Source organism: Sceloporus occidentalis, unplaced genomic scaffold (genome assembly GCF_023333645.1).
Source record: "Sceloporus occidentalis isolate IW3139 unplaced genomic scaffold, rSceOcc1.0.p SCAF_81, whole genome shotgun sequence".
Lineage (NCBI taxonomy): Eukaryota > Metazoa > Chordata > Lepidosauria > Squamata > Phrynosomatidae > Sceloporus > Sceloporus occidentalis.
The window spans coordinates 1,787,780-1,808,300 of NW_028317061.1; the positions used below are offsets into that span (position 1 = coordinate 1,787,780).

At 37.2% G+C, this 20,521-nt stretch overlaps 1 protein-coding gene across 2 annotated transcripts; it reads left to right on the forward strand.

The window, feature by feature from the left end:
* The first annotated feature begins 9,415 nt into the window (after positions 1–9,415).
* On the forward strand, positions 9,416–15,149 carry LOC149285309 (pituitary-specific positive transcription factor 1-like). 2 transcript variants are annotated; one of them, XM_089495511.1, is made up of 6 exons: positions 9,416–9,554; positions 10,399–10,548; positions 12,633–12,869; positions 13,645–13,809; positions 14,226–14,286; positions 14,936–15,149. In XM_089495511.1, the coding sequence occupies exons 1-6, from the start codon at positions 9,416–9,418 to the stop codon at positions 15,147–15,149; spliced, it is 966 nt and encodes a 321-aa protein (XP_089351637.1). The 2 variants fall into 2 exon arrangements, with proteins under 2 accessions (XP_089351637.1, XP_089351638.1); XM_089495512.1 differs by having other exon boundaries at positions 10,480–10,548.
* The last annotated feature ends 5,372 nt before the right edge of the window (positions 15,150–20,521 follow it).

The following is a 20,521-nucleotide window of genomic DNA, read 5'->3' on the forward strand; positions in this document are numbered from 1 at the left end:
TCTATAGGGTAGGGAGGGAGTCTGGGGTATTTGAGAACTTAATTAGTAGGAACAATGGAAGAAAAGAGTTACTGTTCCCTGGTATTAGATACAATCCTTTAAATGTCTTTTTTATATATTACTGAACAATAATAGCAATCATCATCATTAATGGGGGGAGGATGGAAAGAGTGGAGAAGAGGCGATACATGTATATGAAACAACTTAATCCAAGTAATGATAAAGAGAAAAGTTACAGTTCAACTATGTCTTTATTATTATTGAGCATATGTTATTACAGGGGAAAAAGGACTATTTTTGTCATTTTTGTAATGCTAGTAGAGTAGCTAGCAAAGTAGGTTTTTGTTACTTGAAGTATTGCAGGACAACTTACCTAAAGTTTGGCATTGCTGTCCCTTAGTTCCTACTTTCCCTGTATGATTTACTTGTATCCAGTGTCCTAGCCGAACTTTGGACACTAAGATGTGGTACTCAGTTGTGGAAGCGCCGTAGTATTGCCGCAAATACCATAAATGTCTATTTAGTCTACAGGTAAAAGGGTATTACAAGTTTATTAATTTAATTTATTTATTTAAAACTTTATGGACATTGTTTCTCCATGTTCCGTTTTACATTTTAGGGCATACTATTTCTCTATCGGGGAAAATCTACAAGACCGTCTTCTTTAATTGTGGTATATATATATATGCACTAATTGCCAAATTCATCTGAAAATAAAAGTCTTCTTAACCAAAATTTGTTGACATTAAAGGTCAGTTTTTGGTCACGATACAGATAGGTAATGTAGATTTTTATCACATGCTGCGGCCGAAAATCCTGTTCTTCATTCCTATTCATAACTGAACTTAGGCCTTGGTTTTATTGATGAATATTAGTGCGTCAGCTGGGAAAAAACCACATCATCTGCTCGGTGGGTCTGCAGGTTAGAGTTTCAGTAACAAACAAAACATCTCCTGTGCAAAGTGATTTCATCAACATATTCAACTTTTAAACTATACAGATAAAAGGTCATTATTAAAGGACTTATGGGTATCACAGGTAGAACTCCAGCGTGTGTTAATACATCTTCCTGTAAATTAATTTGTTATTCTATAAGTCTAATTAGTTTTTTTTGTGGGAGGTAGCAAATTTCCTCAAGAATTGATGCAGCCGGCTGCTACTGTAGAATACGTATGTTCAATAAACTTACATAAATGGTGTTTCCTTTTTATTGTTTCAGGTCAATATGATTTTAAATATTATATAACATTTTGGGGGGTATTTATTGATACTTTTTTCTATTTCCTATTCTTGCCGCGATATTTGAGAAAATCCTTGTACATTTTCAGTGTAGGATACGTTAGAATGACGTCTCATCATGGATATGGACCCACCCTTGGCCAGATATCCACTTCTATTTCTATTGTCCTCTCTCTCTAGACAATACCTTGCAGTCTGTCTCTAGTAATCTCCGTCTCTTTCTGTCTCTTTGGTGAAAGTGACGGCATATAAGAACCATTCAGTCTGCCCAGCGTCTGAGTACTTTCCTTAGTCCCTGGCCTTATCTTATATATAGCTTAGCCTTATGCCTATCCTATGCTTGCTTAAACACCTTCACTGTATTAACCGTTACCACTTCTGCTGGAAGGCCCTTCCATGTATCCACTACCCTTTCGGTAAAATAATATTTCCTGATGCTACTTTTAAACATTGCCCCTCTAGTTAAGGACTATGTCCTCTTGTTGTGGTAGTATTTCTCCTTTTAAATAAACTCTCATAAACTTTATCATGCCGATTCCCTTTAAGTATTTAAATGTTTCTATCACCCCCCCCCCGTCATGTTATTCTTCCAGGCTATATATATATATATATATATATATATATATATATATATATATATATATATATATGTTAAGATACTTTAACCTTTCCTGGTAAGTTTCATCCTGTAATCCATGAACCATTTTAGTAGCCCTTCTCTGAACTTTCTCCAACATATCTACAGTCTCTCACAAAAGCGAGTACACCGCTCACATTTTTGTAAATATTTTATATCTTTTCATGTGACAACACTGAAGAAATGACTCTGCTACAATGTAAAGTAGTGAGTGTACAGCCTGTATGTATGTAAATTTGCTGTTCCCTCAAAAAACGCAACACACAGCCATTAATGTCTAAACCTTGGTAACAAAAGTGAGTACACCCCTAAGTGGGAATGTCCTAATTGGGCCCAAAGTGTCAATATTGTGAGTGGCCACCCTTTTTTTTCAGCACTGCCTCTTGGGCTTGCAGTTCACCAGAGCTTCACAGGTTGCCACCAGAGTCCTCTTCCACTCCTCCATGACGACATCACGGAGCTGGTGGATGTTAGTGACCTTGCCCTCCCCCACCTTCTATTTGAGGATGACCCACAGATGCTCAATAGGGTTTAGGTCTGGAGACATGCTTGGCCAGTCCATCACCTTTACCCTCAGATTTAGCAAGGCAGTGGTCATCTTGGAGGTGTGTTTGGGGTCGTTTCCATGTTGGAATTCTGCCCTGAGACCCAGTCCCCGAAGGGAGGGGATCATGCTCTGATTCAGTATGACATAGTACATGTTGGCATTCATGGTTCCCTCAATGAACTGTAGCCCCCCCAGTGCCGGCAGCACTCATGCAGGCCCAGACCATGACACTCCCACCACCATGCTTGACTGGCGGCAAGACACACTTGTTTTTGTACTCCTCACCTGGTTGCCACCACACACGCTTGACACCATCTGAACCAAATAAGCCTATCTTGTTCTCATCGGACCACAGGACATGGTTCCAGTAATCCATGTCCTTAGTCTGCTTGTCTTCAGCAAACTGCAGGCTTTCTTGCGCATCATCTTTAGAAGAGGCTTCCTTCTGGGACGACAGCCATGCAGACCGATTTGATGCAGTGTGTGGCGTATGGTCTGAGCACTGACAGGCTGACCCCTTCAACCTCTGCAGCAATGCTCGCAGCACTCACATCTATTTCCCAAAGACAACCTCTGGATATGACGCTGAGCACGTGCACTCAACTTCGTTGGTTGACCATGGCGAGACCTGTTCTGAGTGGAACCTGTCTTGTGAAACCACTGTATGGTCTTGCCCAGCGTGCTGCAGCTCGGTTTCAGGGTCTTGGCAATCTGCTTATAGACTAGGCCATCTTTATGTAGAGCAACAATTCTTTTTTTCAGATCCTCAGAGTTCTTTGCCATGAGGTGCCATGTTAAGCTGCCAGCTGAGTGAGAGAGATAACACCAAATTTAACACACCTGCGCCCGATTCACACCTGGGACCTTGTAACATTAACGAGTCACAAGACACCGGGGAGGGGAAATGGCCAATTGGGCCCAATTTGGACATTTGCGCTTAGGGGTGTACTCACTATTGTTGCCAAGGTTTCGACATTAATGGCTGTGTGTTGAGTTTTTTTGAGGGACAGCAAATTTACACAGGCTGCTTTACATTGTAGCAGAGTGTCATTTCTTTAGTGTTGTTACATGAAAAGATATAATAAACAAAAATGTGAGGGGTGTACTCACTTTTGTGAGATACTGTATATCCTTCTGGAGATATGGTATCCAGTACTGTACACAATACTCTAAGTGAGGTCTCAGCAGTGCTCTGTAAAACGGCATAAGCTCATTTCTACTGCAAATACCTCTCCCTATACAACCAAGCACTCTGCTAGCATTACCTGCTGCTCTATTGCATTGTCTGCCTACCTTTAAATCCTCGGAAATAATTACCTCTAGAGCCCTTTTCACAGATGTTGAGGTTGGGACAGTATGAAATATTCTATACTCTGCCCTTGGGTTTTTAAGCCCTAGATCAGACCTGGGCAAAGCACGGCCCGCGGGCCACATCCGGCCCGCTGAATAGCTCGGACCGGCCCGCAAAGAGTGTCCTGGTGACTCACCAATGAGTCCGGTGTCAGCAACGGGAAGCAGCGAAACTATGCACTCCGAAGCCTTGTTCATTTTGTTCACTTCTGTGCTGTGCTAATAGTTATTCAGGCCTTACTTATTCAAGCACCTCTACCAATGACGTAGGCTTGAATAACTTTATTAAACAGCACATAAGTTAACAAAATGGACAAGGCTTCGGAGTTTGTAGTTTCACTGCTTCCCGATGCTGAGTAAGTGATGCCACTGTAACTTCTGAGTGCCAGGATGCTCGTTGCGGACCTTGGGGAGTGCCAGGACAATCGTTCCACGCTCGTCATTTACCATTTTTTTAAGAAGGGATAGTATATGTATGCAGTATACAGGTATTGGTAGAATGAAGTTAAGGGCTCATGCACACTGCTGTAGTTTCGCCCGGGCCGTAACCCAGGCGAAACTACGGCGTGCTGCTGCGGAGAGGAGATGGGAGTGCTCCTTACCGCTCCCCTCTCCATTGGCAGACACGGGGGCCGCGCCGTAAAACGGGGTGAAACACCGGTTGCTCACCGCGCCGTATTACAGCGCCATTCATTTTCAATGGCGGCCGTATTCTGGCCGCAAATCGGGCGGCTGGAATACGGCCCCATTACGGCAATGTGCATGGAGCCTTCGTATGTTGGTCTGGCCCTCTAAAACCATTCCAATTTCTCATGTGGCCCCATGGGAAAATTAATTGCCCACCCCTGCCCTAGATGCATTACTTTGCATTTATCCATATTAAATGCCAGTTGCCACAGCTCTGACCATTTCTCCAGTTTATCGAAATCATTTGCCATTTGGCTTCTCCCTCCAGGACAAACCTTTCCATCAAGACCTTCTGCAATATCACTAATACAAATATTAAAGAGAATGGGTTTCAAGTACAGATCCCTGAGGTATCCCACTGGTAACAAGACCTTGCTCCGAGTATACTTCATTGACTACAGCCCTCTGTTGTCTGTCACATACATTCAACTACATCATCTTTGGGATCTAGTACACCAGTCTACCATCTTTTCCTTTGCTCTTTAGGCCTCCTTGGTACCCTATGACAACTCTCTCTGGAGTCTATTCGCTAAAGAGAGAATTTGCTATTTGTGTTTCATCTCCTTGGCTTCACTATGCACTAAGAAGATCCAACCCCATTAAGCTTCTACTGTGAGGCTTGCTTGGCTGGCCCTGTATAACGTATAGTTAAATCAGTGAGATTTGTTTTCTCCTCATCCATTGAGTTATGTATTATGCAGTGCCACATTAGCCCTTCTTGCTGGAGAAACTAGCCACTGACAACCCTTCATAAAGAATATTAAAGTGAGCCAGTTAAGACCACAACTCTGTTTCAAACTCTCCTCCCGATTCTCCCTTTAGTGAATAAACCCCTTTGGCTCTCACTAACACCAAACAAAAATATTGGAAATCTAATCTCAACAGTATATTCACAATAGTAAAATAAACTGATAACGGTCATAAATGTGAATTATAGTGTTCTGTGAACTGTGCTTAAATGTGATATATAGATATATATGGTAATTCTCATTTTAAATCTTTATTTTTACTTAAACTCAATTATTTGATTTTTATGCTTGTTAAGATTTATATATATATATATAGATATATATATATTTATATACACATTTTTGTTTCATTTGTTTAGCTTTTCCTATTTTTTGTTTAATTCACTGTAGACAGTAGTTCAGCTTTACATCATTGATCTAAACGCAGCCGTGAGAACCAGTCTGCTAAACCAATTTTGAGTCTTGCCCAGACTGTACATTATAATTGAGAGTGTGGACAGGTGGCCCTGTAAAGCAAATTGTCTAACTTTATTGGCCCTTTACTTAATATCTCCATTTTCTCTAAATCTGGATTTGAGCTATTGTTACCTGTAATGCAATTAGACTTGTTTGCATTGAGAAGTCAATGAAGCAGACTTCAGCCCCAAGACCTAATAAGCCTCCTATATGTTTCCTAAACCTAGTACATTGTTCGGCAGCATGGGAAAGCGTCTTCCTTTCAGTCCACTAATTTGTTCTGTAGGCCTGGCTGCCTATGTTACTCTGACAAAACCGCTTGCTAGGTTCTGTTCGTGGCTATAGCTCCTATTTAAGGTGACTTTGGAGAACAATATTTAGCACCTCATATATCAAGCGAAAAAAGAATACATTTTATTGTGTGTATCGCTCATTACTGTATGTGACACAATGCAAATTCATTCATCTCCACTGCAATAATTCATTTGCTTATGGTGAATAATGTTAAAAAATGTATATTTAAATACACAGATATATTTTCTTGATCTATACGTTTCCTTGCAATTCTGTTAATTACACATATTTTGCTGACTTTAGGGCAAAAATCCAGTTATGTTTTTTATTACAATTATTGCTCATATAATTCATAATTTCAAAATATGAAATATAAAGTTGTTTTAATTTTTAGGTCTGAGGCCATATGTTTCTGATTTTATGTCTGCCATCTATAATATATAAACCATATTGCATTGTGGTGAGTAATATAATATCAATTTCAAACACCTTGGCGCAAGAATGAAGTAATATAATAAAGCTTGACCTCATGATCCAGCATGGGTACAAGAAATACCACTTTATATATATATATATATATATATATATATATATATATAAATGTATATACGAGTAAATGCTCATTCGGGTTTTAAGCCTTCTCTCCCCTGTAACGATATTTGTCCTTAAACAATAAAGTCTGCCGTAGACATGTCTTCATGTCAAAGGTGTGAGAACCGTGTTTGTTCTTGATAATTAAATAGGCATTATGTATGCGTTTGCTTGACTTTTCCCTGTCTTTGAGCGAAATGAACGCTGTTTCACTTAGAATGTCATCTTGTTTAACGTCTCACATCCTGCTTCTTGACTTCAATCAGCTATTATCAGCAGGTGCTTACGCATGCACAGGAACATGTACTCCCAATTCTTTGTCCTGGCGTATGATTTTAGGATTGCATCTGGTGATAGCATGTCTGTGGCACTGACAGGACAGGATAAGGCGCCTGAGAAGGGCACCCTGCTGGGTATTTGACATTGTAGGGCCCAAAAAGGTTAAAATTCACATTAAAAACAACTTGATAAGTGTTAATTGTGAGATCCCCTGAGGTACATTCTTATATCTAGAATTGGGAATTGTACTTGAACATAATGAGTTGGAAGAGTTTTCTCTAATTCATGTTCTAAAAAGTGTAGGCAACCAGGTACCTTCATACCTCAGTGATAGATGTGCCATAAAGTTCTGAGATGAGTATAGATCTATAGTCTTACAAACATCTCTTACAAATATCAAATAAAATCTTAGATACCATCTTGACGGCACCGTTTACCACCATAGTATGGAACTCCCAAGATATTTTATAATAATAATTCATATACTCCCGCCTAGAGTATTGTGTACAGTTCTGAAACCTCATCTGGAGACCTCATCTACAGATACTGACATCTAAAGATACTTTCCCACATCTGTTAATTGCTGTTGCTGCTATGGTTATCCTGAATGTAAGATGGGACCAAGGACTGATGAAGGTTTGAGTCTTTACATCAGGAAATGACTAATGGGCAGACTAGATGAGCCGAACGGTTCTTATCTTCCGTCTTTGTATCTGTATCTTTGTTTCTAGCCAATTTGGCCTGTTTTTCTACTGAAAAGCTACCCACCCTTGGTCCTTGGCCTTGTCTTATGTTCAGGTTAGCTTATGATCATCCCAAGAATGATTATCTCACTGCATAAAGCTCTAACACTTCTGATGGATCACTACTTCAAGTCAAACAATAAAAAAAGCTTATTTTATTCTAGGTCTTTTAGCATGTTTCCACTGCTATACTTTTATGTATTCTATCACGTTCATTCCCACGCTGAAATAGATGTATATTCTTCCTGAGTAGAGATAGGGATCTATCATAGGACAATATATCAAGAGATACTTATTTTTAATTTAGTTGACCACATACTGTGTTGCATTTCGTGTTTCAATACTCCAGGAGCTCTCACTGTGAAGAGTGAAAGAGTAGTCTATATATGGACCCTTTGCTCACTGTCCATGGTGGGATAACAATTGCATCTGACTTGGTTCTCTTGTGCAGAGAGAACTTGCCTTATATCTTAACTCAGTCTGAACTAAATGAGGAGATCAGCCTATTGCATAGTAAATGTAATGTTTCCTCTATAATGCCACAAAGAATCAAACATGTAAATGTAAACTATTAAATACTGTTTGGCCTTTACCTGTTCTTTACGTTTCTTATCTACTTCATTCTGTGTAAGTGCACTGAGGGAGACCAGACAGTGTATTCATAGTCCATGAAGCTTCTAGATCCCCTGTGTTCTCTTACCTCAGCGTAAACCAGAAATAGGTTGGTACAGCCCTCAGTGTATATACGTTACCTTATACCATAGGCTTCCCCTATAGCAGCAGCCCCACCAACCAGCATCCATTTTACTGAGCTTCAGGACATAACAAAGTACAGTACAGAAGTTTATTTCAAAGGAGGAAAAATGTTAAGACGAGACCTAAGACGAGACCAATGACTGATTCTCCATTAGAGTGATCTGCCCCCAATTTTCTGCAGAGGGGCTGCTGCGCCGTGGATCTACCATCAGAGGCCTAGTTAGCTTAGGCCAGAATATACCACTGTATACATTATTTAAAATGCTAGGTTTTAACCTGGAACACATTTGGAACTTTATATTTTAGCCTGAGAATAGTACAGACTTAAAAGCCAAGGAATAAGGGTAAATTATATTATATTAAAACTCATGCATCTCAAACTATTTGAATATGTATTTGGAGCTTTAAACCAGAAGCCTTGGTTTCAGTATGTAAAGTGTCTCCATTGTAGTTTTTATGTCTAAATTAATAACAAAAGTTTTAATCTCTCTCTTTTTGATTTACTAAGAACACCTAACCATCTGACGATGAAAATACATACTGAAACCGCGTTTTACAGTTTTGGATTCCTTAAAAGCATATTTCTTGGTCTCAATTCTTTCTCCATTGTGTTTCCATGAACAGGTTTTAATAATGTCACCGTGATGTTGTCTAGTACTTGCGGGAGCCAAAAACCTGCCTCTACCACCATTTAGGTCCTGCTATATTATCTACCGTCAATGCTTCAGAACATGACCTTTTTTTTTTTAAATACTTGTCTTTCTCTGGAACTAATGGTAGATCGGCCTCGTAGACGTAAGCTCACAAGCTCAGGTTTCTGTTTTTGTAGACTAATTGGATAGATATTGTTATGGTCGGTGGGAAGGACCAGCTACGTGTTTATGTAGCAATCGCCTGTGGATGGGATAATAAGATGGATAAAGGGATTTTCTGGCAGTATAAATACCGGCACACGACACCCATTTCCATATAGTTACTTAATGTATACATGCAATTTATCAAGGTTTCACTTTAACATCCACTACCGGTTCAGTAAAGTAAAGAACAGACGAGCCATTCTTCTTTCTTATATTTCTCTTTCGGTGGAATGAGTTTCCAAGCTTTTGTGACAGCTGATTCTTTTGTTCCATTAAATTCTGATTCTTCGGCTACGTTTCCACTAAGGATGCACCACAGCGCAGAGTACCTTCCCGTCAGCAATCACACAACCAATGTGGTCTCTACCGGTAAGTGCTTCTTCTTAACTTTAAAAGGACTAACGAAATACTAAGTCCTTAATCTTTACTTTTTCATGTCATTCTAGTTATTGAGTAGCTAACCATCATACATAGTCATATTTAAAAATGATTGGTCTAGTTAACTATGTCAATGCAGTAAATAAGAAGTACTAGTAAAAAAATCAGAAAGACAAATATTTAGAGACAGCTCATTATTTGAATTTTTTAAATTAAGTTATGTTAAAATGATCTATGAAATGAGCTAAACATGGCAATGGCTTTGAAGCATTCTGACTATAGTAAGTACCATTAAATATGCTAAAAAGATATTATTGCAGACCAAAACTTGCGTTCAGCTCTGTACAATATATAAAACCTTATAGCCATCTATTTAGATCAAGCACAGGGAGACTTGCCTAGTGAGTTCTTGTATTGGTTTTGCATAATAATAATCATTTCAAAGTAATTGTAGTGTTTAACCTTATGGGTACACAAGGAATGTGGGAAATAATAGACGTAACAATGCATTTTGAGCCCGTACATGTACGGGCTTTGTCGTTAAGGGGTTAAATAAATACAGGATGTTATAAAAATAGATATTGGATTTATAATATAATAATGTTCGATTGATTATAGTGGTAAAGCTCATTATGTAATGTGTAAAAGTGTAATAAGCATTATTTAAATTTTATTTTAAATTTGATAATTTTACCAAGATATCTAGAATTGTCCAGGTTAGTGTCGATGTATTTCTCCTTACTTCAATAATATCTAATTTGTTATGTCAGAGTCTGTGATATTTTTAAACACCTATTTTAAGAATGTATCTTGAATCCACACATTTTCTTACCAGTCCCGTCTGTTTTATCTTTGGTCCAAATCCCTAAATTTTCTCATATGTACTCCTCTGTGCCTAATGTGGAAAATATGCCAGCAGGCCTGCATTACCCAAACCCATCATGCCATTATGGAAACCAGCAATCTACCTACGGGGTGATGGCAGGTAAGACGTTAGTAATTGCTTCAAATTGGTTAAGATGTCTTTTGTGCTTGTGTGCTGTTTTATGTAAATGCTCATCAATAAGGGCAAAATAGTACAAAATAAAAGTTTTCTAAAAAAAACCCCTTTTTTTTAGCAAAGCTGTAGTGTTACTCTTCAATTATAAAAAAATATATATTTTTAATACATTTGTTTTTAAAATTATGTATATATATATAATATATATATATATATATATAGGGATTGACATTTTTATTAATTTACAATGAATTTCATCACAAAAGCTGCCTTTTGTGAGGTATTCTGAAAAAATGAAATTAATCAACTTGAAGGCAAAAAAACCTGATATGGTATTTGTCATATTTTAATTTTTTTGTTATCTAGAGTTAACCTAACTGTCTAGTTGCTTAAACCTAGCTGATATTGGCTTAATGTCTATCTTCCACTAAAATATTTATTCAGCAAGTTTGCTTTTAAGCTATGATTTGTTCAAAGATTTGAACTAACTAAACAATGCGTTATGAAAGAAAAATTCTTCCGTAAGAATGGTCAAGTAATGGTCAAGTTGGCCCTGTTCAGATAGATTAGACCAGGCCAAGAAGAAACATGCCATGGATCGTTTGGAACATAAAGCTATTGCAGACATGTAATATAAATCATTATATAAGTACTACCCACTAGTGATATGGATATGGGAGCATCTTTTCTATTGGCAGCCATTAAAATGCCTAGTCACTTTTTTTTATGGTTTTTTTCTCAAAAAAGGAATTTCCGACATTCTCAAAGTGGTTGAACTATTCAACTTATTGTAATAGAGTCTAGGTCCAAAAGACCCCAAATTGAATTATTATCATAGCAATACAATATAAATATAAAAATGTAAAAACAACCCATGATTAAAAAGTTGCACTGTATTATATATATAGTTATGTACAATTTTTATATATAAAAAACAATAATTCTAAATATTTTTGCTAAATATTTTTGGGGATATTTTCCCTTGAAGCAAATAAAAAATGTTTAAAAGATACTTAGAATGTAGTTTTAAAACCACGTGTTATGAATCATTTAATGAAACAACAAATGAAATATGAACAGTTAATAAGTTATTTTATTTATTAGGAATTTATGTAATATCATTATTGCTTTATATAACACCATCATATTCTGCAGCGCTGTACAAAGAGTATATAATAATGATACATTCCCTTGGTAAAAATAATATTAGTTAAAACTATCCTCATAGTCAGCCAGTCTTTTGACATAAGCAGATATATGTAATTAGAATTGTATTCTAGGTATTAAACCTGCAACTCCAGAAATGCTGTCTGCAAGTATCTCCCAAACACGAATTTTGCAAACATGCAGTATGCCTCTTTCCAATGTTGTGAATGGAGTGAGTACGTTGCAAGGTGAGTGACTGTGAAACATATCAGGCACAGCATACGATACGATAAATATACACCAATAAATATACACCAATGCGTTACATTGTTACAATTCATATTAGAATTGTGCCCCTGTTCTAAATATTCCATTTATAATAATATTACATTTTTCCGGTTTATAATAGTGATGCAGTATTAAAAGGGCATAAACTTTTTTTTTTTCTAAAATTTACCATAAGATCTGTTACATTATCAGTAACATTTTAGTTAACGTAACTTGACATTTATAGTATGGGACTTAAGTATGCTTTATCACATCAGCTTCACAAAAACATTTATTAGAATTTATTAGAATATTGATCTAAAGAGTAGGATTGCTAATGCTTTCCCGTAATTAATTCTTCTATATAATTTGTCATATTAAATGTAATGCATGTAACATATGTAACAAACAATTAACACAGATTTTAATTTAAAGTGCACATGTGCACTGCTTTTTTTCATGAGAGAAGAAAAGTACATACTGCTATAGATTTGGCAATAACCGCGTATCTCTGGAATATGTCTAATTCAATTTGGGATCTACAACTCCTTTATAGTGCAGCTTATGATAATCATCATTTTTGTATTCAGTGTCTAAGGTTTTTCTGTGTCAGATTACTAAAATAATAATAATAATAATAAAAGTCTCAATTTTAGGGGTCCATACGGGTAGTCTACCCCCTTGCCTTATGAGCGCTAGCTCTTGCACACTGGGTCATGGATTTGCCCCTGTGCATCAGACACTTCTGGGAGAGGATATCACAACTGCAGACTTCAAGCAAGAATTCCGTCGAAAGAATAAACCAATTGAAGAGCCAATAGACATGGATTCTCCAGAAATCAGAGAATTGGAAAAGTTTGCTAATGAATTCAAAGTTCGAAGGATTAAGCTAGGTATGCATAGAAATTATAAACTTTCTTCTTTTTCTTTCTTTCTCTCTTTCTTCTATTTTTTTCTCCCCCTGCCTTTCTTTCTCTCTATCTTTCCCTCACACCCTCTTCTTCTTCTTTTTTCTTTCTCTCTTTCTTGTATTCTTTCTTCTTTTCTCTTCATCCTTTCTGTCAATTGTTTTCATTTCTTTTTTCTTTCTCTCATTTATCCACTTTGGTAAATAATGCCAAATTTCACATTTTTAGAGGAGTAAATATGTTATAATCTTCCTAAATAGCATGCAACCTGAATACACTATTTCATCTTCAAACACAGCATTGGAACATTTTTTCCAGGCTCCACACTTTCTACAATAATAACCCAGTCACTCTCTGCAATGATAACTTGGCTATTAGTTATAATCAGTGATACAATAAGTCAATAAAAATTACGTTACAAAAAAAGAAAAAGAAAAGGAAAAAAATGCATCCCAACAAAAAAACAAAAATAAAAATAACTGTGTTAGTGTCTTATTAATAGGCCCAATTGCAACCAATTCATTGATATATTGGCAAATTGATCTTATTCTGGTGTGACTTACAAATATTTTAGTAAACAATACATTAATCACACTACCACTAACACATTTTTTACATGGTATGGATTTGTCGTAATTGCAAAGTTACTGCTGGTGTAGCCATTGTTGAATTTATTTCCATAAAGTGAAAATGTAAAATACAGAATACCTACTGATGCTAACCCTATAGCTCACTGTTTCCAATAATTCCTTCCAAACAGGATACACTCAGACTAATGTTGGAGAAGCGCTTGCTGCTGTGCACGGCTCAGAATTCAGCCAGACCACAATATGTCGTTTTGAAAACTTGCAACTAAGTTTTAAAAATGCTTGCAAGCTGAAGTCTATTCTATCCAAATGGCTGGATGAAGCGGAGCAAGTTGGAGGTAGGATTTTAGATGATCTAGAAAACCACTGATGTCTGCATCATAACACTTTGCCGTTTACCGATGGAATTTATACCCAGTTGGCCTCCCAAATCCTTTTAGAGACCAACTACAGAATCCAGAAATTGGATAAAATCATCTTAACCGTATAAAGCCTTTGGATGCCTGTTTCTGGAACCCTTGTTCATTCTGTGTGCATCTATTCACCAGCTTCCCAATTAATCTTCAGCGCAAGCAAAATTTGGTAGGGGTCTACATGGAGTCTTCTGAAGTCCATTACTGAATATGTTCTAGAAGTCTGTTCTGGTCTAGATTTTGTTTGGTAGTTTCACTTGAAATTTGGATGCTTAAAAAGAAAGGTCCCTGTTTCTGTTCTTGTTTCATGTATATAATGTATGTGTTTTTTTATTAATCAGCTTTATACAACGAAAAAATTGGTGGAAATGAGCGAAAAAGGAAGCGCAGAACAACTATTAGGTTAGTATAAACATGCTTCCTCGAATATTAATCTTTTGAATGCTTGAACATTTCCACTATGAATGCTGTTAAGGGAGAATCTTGACCCTGTCCTCCTTTCCTAAATAGTAATATTTACCTAGTTGAACAAAAGTCAATAGAAGATGCTGGAGTAGATTTCCTAATTATGTTGAAAGTTAGGACATAGTAAGGATCCATCAATAGCAGCTAGACCAGATCATGTGTGAATATTTTAGACAGATCTTGTGATCCATCACAAAAGTGGTGAGAAAGGGCTTGTACCTGTACTACTCATTAATTAAAGCGGTGAAGGATCCCCATTGTATGTGGCCCTTTTTGGCAGGTGCACAGAATTCTAACGCCACATACACTATATGGACAGAAGTATTGGGACACCTGGCCATTACACCAACAGGCACTTGATGTTGTATTCTAAATACATAGACATTAATATGTAGTTGGTCCCCTCCTTTGCAGCTATAACATCTTCCACTCATCTGGGCACTGTGTACAAAGAACCACATGTGAAGTTATTATATTTGACTAGATTGGTTCCAGCTAGTGTGGAAAATCAGGATAGAGTACAATTCCAAATAATTCTAAAATAGTTACCTAATATTCAGTTCTTTCCCTCTTTTGTTCTTAATAGCATAGCTGCAAAAGAAGCACTTGAGTCCCACTTTGGAGAACAAAGCAAACCTTCTTCACAAGAAATAATGAGAATGGCAGAGGGCTTGAATTTGGAAAAGGAAGTGGTTCGTGTTTGGTTCTGCAATAGAAGGCAACGAGAGAAAAGAGTAAAGACGAGTTTGCACCAGAATACCTTCAGCTCTTTTACAAAAGATCACCATGAATGCAGATGAAACACGTCACTACTGGACACGCACATTTGTATGTGTTGCTCATTCATCTGACATTCACAAGGTTAGCAACACAGCCCATTGGTCAGCCATTTTGCACCAGTACTGGACTTTTTATTACATGTTTTTACTATTATAATAGAAAGCACACTTTATTTTATATACTTTAGTATTTGACTTTCAATTGTACCTGCTAATAAGTTCACCTTTAGTAGGATCTTCAACATCAGTGTATTCTGTGCTCACCGATATTAAAAACACATGGACAGATTCTTCCACCGATACAATTCCATTGTTATTAAAGGGAACTCAAGTCTACAGCAAAACACTTCCTGGAATATGATGTAGGATATTAGGGGAGAGATGTAGCAAATTACTAGGCTTGATTGAGTTCAATACAAAAATAATCCTGAATATGTGTCCTAAGCGAGCAATTGTACACTTCATTCGGCAATGAGACAATGGAGCAGGAGGCAAGCAGTGTAGTGTTAGCTTATCTTTTCTCGTGTGCAAACACAGAAACATAACATTTGATGGCAGATAAGAACAATTCGGCCCATCAAGTCTAAACATTTTTCCTGATGAGTCCGACGTTAATCAGTCCTTGGTCTTGTCTTCAAATATGCCACATTCACCTTAATATTTATGGGCCATAAATGCAAGCAGCTTAGCTGGTGATGGATCTGTGTGCTAAACAGAACTGGGAGTGAAATACAGAACAGTTATAAATAAATCCAGGCTTAACTAGAAACCACAGGACCCCAATGGTTGTGCCATCTTGGCCTGTCTGAGCAATCTGTCCATAAGCAGCTTTCCTGTGCCATCTTTGTCCGTAAAGAGCTTTCCTGGGCCATCTGAGTGCCTCAGGCTGCTTGCTTGTGCCATCTTAGCCTCCTGTAAGGAACCAGAAACCAGCCACTACAGACACAATGTCTCTCTCCCTCCATGCAGACCAATCCAGCATGCAGGAAATAGATGTGATGTCACTTCCTGCATGTTGGATCAGACAGCAGGCAGGGAGAGATTGTGAGAAATTGCCCGATTTAAATTGATGATTGTTATGCCACCACATGCACCAGTTTATTTATTCTAGAATATGTACTCTCTGTATGGATGGTAAGATCTAGGCACATGAATCAATACCCTGGTCAGGGAAAGGTTCATTCAGCCCAGACCGCATGCCAAAACTTGTGGCCCAAACCATTTGGCTAATGATAGGAAGAACAACAATAATCAACATGGATAATCACGTTGTGTACAACATGTAGTTGCCAAAGTAGACTGCATAAAAGTATCACAGAAAGGATCCAGTCAGGCCTAAAGCCCTTGTTACACTAGACACCCTAAGCAACTTTGAAATGAGGTTTCAAATATGAGCACTGGAATTTCATTGAAACATGGGATTATATATCGGTCTAGGCCCGTCCATCATGCTAGAGAAGCTCATCGGGGCTGGACCCGATACATGCTGAATGCCATCATATGTTTTGTTGAAGGCATTTGGTGTTTGTCACAGAGCTTAGAAGATATACGACTCTTCTAGTTCATCTGCAACCCACAAAGTCTTACAATGTATATGGGGAGCTATTTAGAAGTAACTCTCAAGCAATACGATCCAGCTCATATTCTATTGTTTTCACTTTTTTATTTATTTTTTACTCTAACTGTTTCAAAATGTTATCCCATTTTAGTTGCATGTGTGGTATTCTGTATCTAACTTACCATTATCAAAATGTCATAATTTATTTATAAATTAAAATAAAACTATATGACAACTCTGTGAATTGTTGTACATTTATAGTATTATTCCAGCGTTTTTTTTATGTAAATGAAAAAACAGTTCTAAATATTAAATTAAAAAAAAACATATATTTTGCTGTTCACATTAATATACCTATTCAAAAAAGACACATACGAACTATACCTGTTGATACATAACTTTGAAAACACCGATATATACTGGGCATGCTTGGCCACACACAGCGGGTAAGTATTAAATCGTAGTGTGTGACAGCACATGTCCAGCCGTCGGCCACACAAATGTAATAAAGTTGCAGGGCTACCAGGTAATAAAATATGTATAGTCAAAGCTGAATTTATGTGCCAGAGTTAGATTTACATGCCATGCATCATAGTAAGAAGAGGCACAGGATATGCATAAAAAATTGACATGACACTTACAACAATGTGTTTCTTAAATTATAGAATATACGTGTAAATTAATATCCTTAATTTAAACAGCTGCATCAGATCTAAATGGATGCTATATATAAAATCACCACTAGATGGCAGTGCTGTCATACAAGTGAAAACAGCCGTATCTACTATTCCTATACTACAGGGTTAATTTTGCTTGTTTAAAAGTCAGTATTTTAACAATGCCTTTATCTCTCCCCCTCTTTTTGCCCGGGCATATTCCGTGTACACTGAGCATAATTAACCCATAATTATCTCTCCTCCATTGTTAAGCTGTTTTTGGAAATGTGGACGAGGAAAAGGACTACAGGACTGGGAACTGATTATATAGAGCTTCTTCCACAAATTCCAACTTCACCTTGAAATTTAAAGGGAACTCACACCATTTTTAAATTATAAATATCAGATTAAAAGTACATTTTCAAAATATGTTCTCGTTTTTGCATAACAGAGGCAGCTACATATTAGCCATTTATAATGTGTCCTGGATCTGATATCTTAGCGCACTCTACTAGACAAACACCTTGACTCCTTATCATACTGCATATGGGAAACCATACAATTCCTCAGTCTTATTGACCCAGCTGGGCACTCTAATAAAAGTCTGCGTAGGAAGGGACTTCATTAGCATTGCCATAAAGGATCAGCTCAGTGTGGTGACTGCATAGAGGAAAATATGTTGACTGACAAACACCTCCATGTCTGCAGATAAAGGAAGTTTACTGGAATATACGAAGATAAAACCAGGTGTCAGTTATACAGCACTTCTGGCAATACAATTTAAATGGCAGTGATTTAAGAATCCAAGCACTTCTTTCTAAGCACACATTGTGGCCTAATCTCAGAAGGAGATTTAAGGCAAGCTGAAAGTTGTCAACCCTCCAATATAAAATATGGTGCACCTTCAGCTTTCCAGGCTTGATGGACAATGCTAGGGCACAATAATATGTGGGGGATACAGGGCATATATCCCCGATTATATATAAAGGTGAGGACAGATGACAGAACTCTTCTAGTGAATACAAATAATGTGACAAACAGTAGAATCAGTGATCCTGTTAATGGGCATTAACACTGTGACTTCCCGGTTTTGTGACATAGTAGGGAGTTTGCTGTGGCTTTTCCCAACCCTTTGTATGTTTGGGATTGTAGAGAGGTAGTCCTTAAGGGTATTAGGTTGAGACTGTTCCTTCTTTTGGATGACTGGAAACATGATTTGTATTTCCCTGTTGGTAGACATTATTCTGAATGCCCTTCTTGCGGCTTTCTGTGTTTCTTCTTTGTACGGATATAGATCATGTACAGTGTGGACGTATGATTGGAAGTTTTTTTTTCTTAGACACATACCCTTCTTTGCTTACATTGTTTGTGGCTCCTTTCATCATCATGATTATTTATTTACCCACATTTACGTCCAGGACATAACACAGGCGTTTGTTAAACTGCATTTTGATCCCTAGTCTGTAGTCTATTGACATTTCCTATGTAGAATCTAGGATGTACATAAATTATTTACATGATTTTATGCTGTTTATATGGTAAAAGGGCTTTTTTTTTTTTTACTTTGGGTTTTTTTTTTTAAACGCATTGTTTAAATTAATGTATCATTCACTTGGCTATCCAACAACATGGTGCATCTCACAGAATCTCATACAATGCAACAAAAGCCCCAATATAAAATTTGTGAATGGAATCATGCAACTGGCAAAATCCAGATAGGAGAAAACTGCGTTGGCTAATATTTGACAGCAAATGGATCTCACTGTACTCATCGTAAACAGCAACTTCATTGACTATCAACATCTCCAACTACAAGAGAGATGACTTTAATGAAGATTGTGGTTTTATGACACTCTCAAGAGCTTGGCTGCTCCTGTATAATTTATACTTAATATCAGTGAGATTTCTTCCACGTCTCCTCACCCATTAAAATATGCATTATGCAAGGCCAGCTCTGCCAGTGTTAACCCTTCATAATCCATAATGAAGTAAGGGAACTGAAATCACAACTCTCCCGCAACCTCTTCCTTTCTCAAATAAACCCCATGATCTGGGTAGGACTGTGGGGTGTTTTAAGGTCAAAGGCTGCCAGCTCGATATGCCCGACCACACTCACAGCTGTGCACACTGTAGGGTCTGATTTACCGCTATGGCGGCAGTAAGGGCAGGAATGCTGCCCTATCGGCCACCAGGCTAGCCTAGTGAGCCAGATGGCAAGCCAAAGGTGATTTGCATTGGACAAGGATGTATCAGAAGAATTGGCTTCTTATATTTCAGGATTAATATTGCAAATGTAAAAGGTGAGCAGGCAGTGCAGTAAATCAGTAGGATGTTAGTATGTTTTTCGGAAGCAACATGAGAGGGTGGAAGTCAAAGGAATAAATGTAGGAAAATGATGTATAGAAACTATAGTAGATACGTAGAAAAGAGTTCCAGTAGAATAAGTAAAAGCAAATACAGATTTCAAGATGTCCCCGAAGAATTAAAAGTAAAAAGTAATTTAAAAAGGGCAGACTGCTGTAACTATGTATTTGTTTTATCTAATGTTCTATTGACCTACACAATACACTCAAATGAGCAGTTTTTATGAAAACAAATAAAAACAATTTAAAAAAAATATGCTTTTTGGGGAGAGTTTTCTATGCTAAAAAGGGGTTTGAGAGCCACAGGTTTGAGAAGCCTCACAATTTCATGTTATTCCATAAACTCTAAAAATGTGTACAACTTTGACTGGTCTTTTTGACCACATTTCAGCAACGGCAAATAAATGATCATACACCCCAATGGTTAGGATAAGGCTTTATATACAAAGGCACAACAATGGAGGTTTTACACATAAAAAATGAAATGAAACCTAAAGTTCCAACACTCCAATATTATCCTAAAATATTTTTTATCTAATAACCATGTTAAAAGCAAAAGAAACAAGCCAGTTCTTAATAGTACCATCATTTTCAACATGGTTATTTATTAGATTAAAAAATAGTAATGCACTTTCCCCATGCAATGCTTCGAAATTAAACCGCAAGACCTGTAGAGTCTCCTGTTCCTTATGGGTGAGCCATGGAAGAGCCCAGATTGTATTCATCATTTCTTCTCTTTGGGGGTATTTAATAAAATGAGTCTGTAGTGGTGGTGAAACATTTCAGTTCCATGCCCTAGCTATACATTATGCAATA

Bases quoted from the DNA above. Each gene is read 5' to 3' on its own strand.
- LOC149285309 (XM_089495511.1), top strand. From the start codon at position 9,416: ATGAGTTTCCAAGCTTTTGTGACAGCTGATTCTTTTGTTCCATTAAAT. The intron at 9,555-10,398 runs GTAAGTGCTTCT...TTTTCTTACCAG, and splicing joins AACCAATGTGGTCTCTACCG to TCCCGTCTGTTTTATCTTTG. The intron at 12,870-13,644 runs GTATGCATAGAA...CCTTCCAAACAG, and splicing joins AGTTCGAAGGATTAAGCTAG to GATACACTCAGACTAATGTT.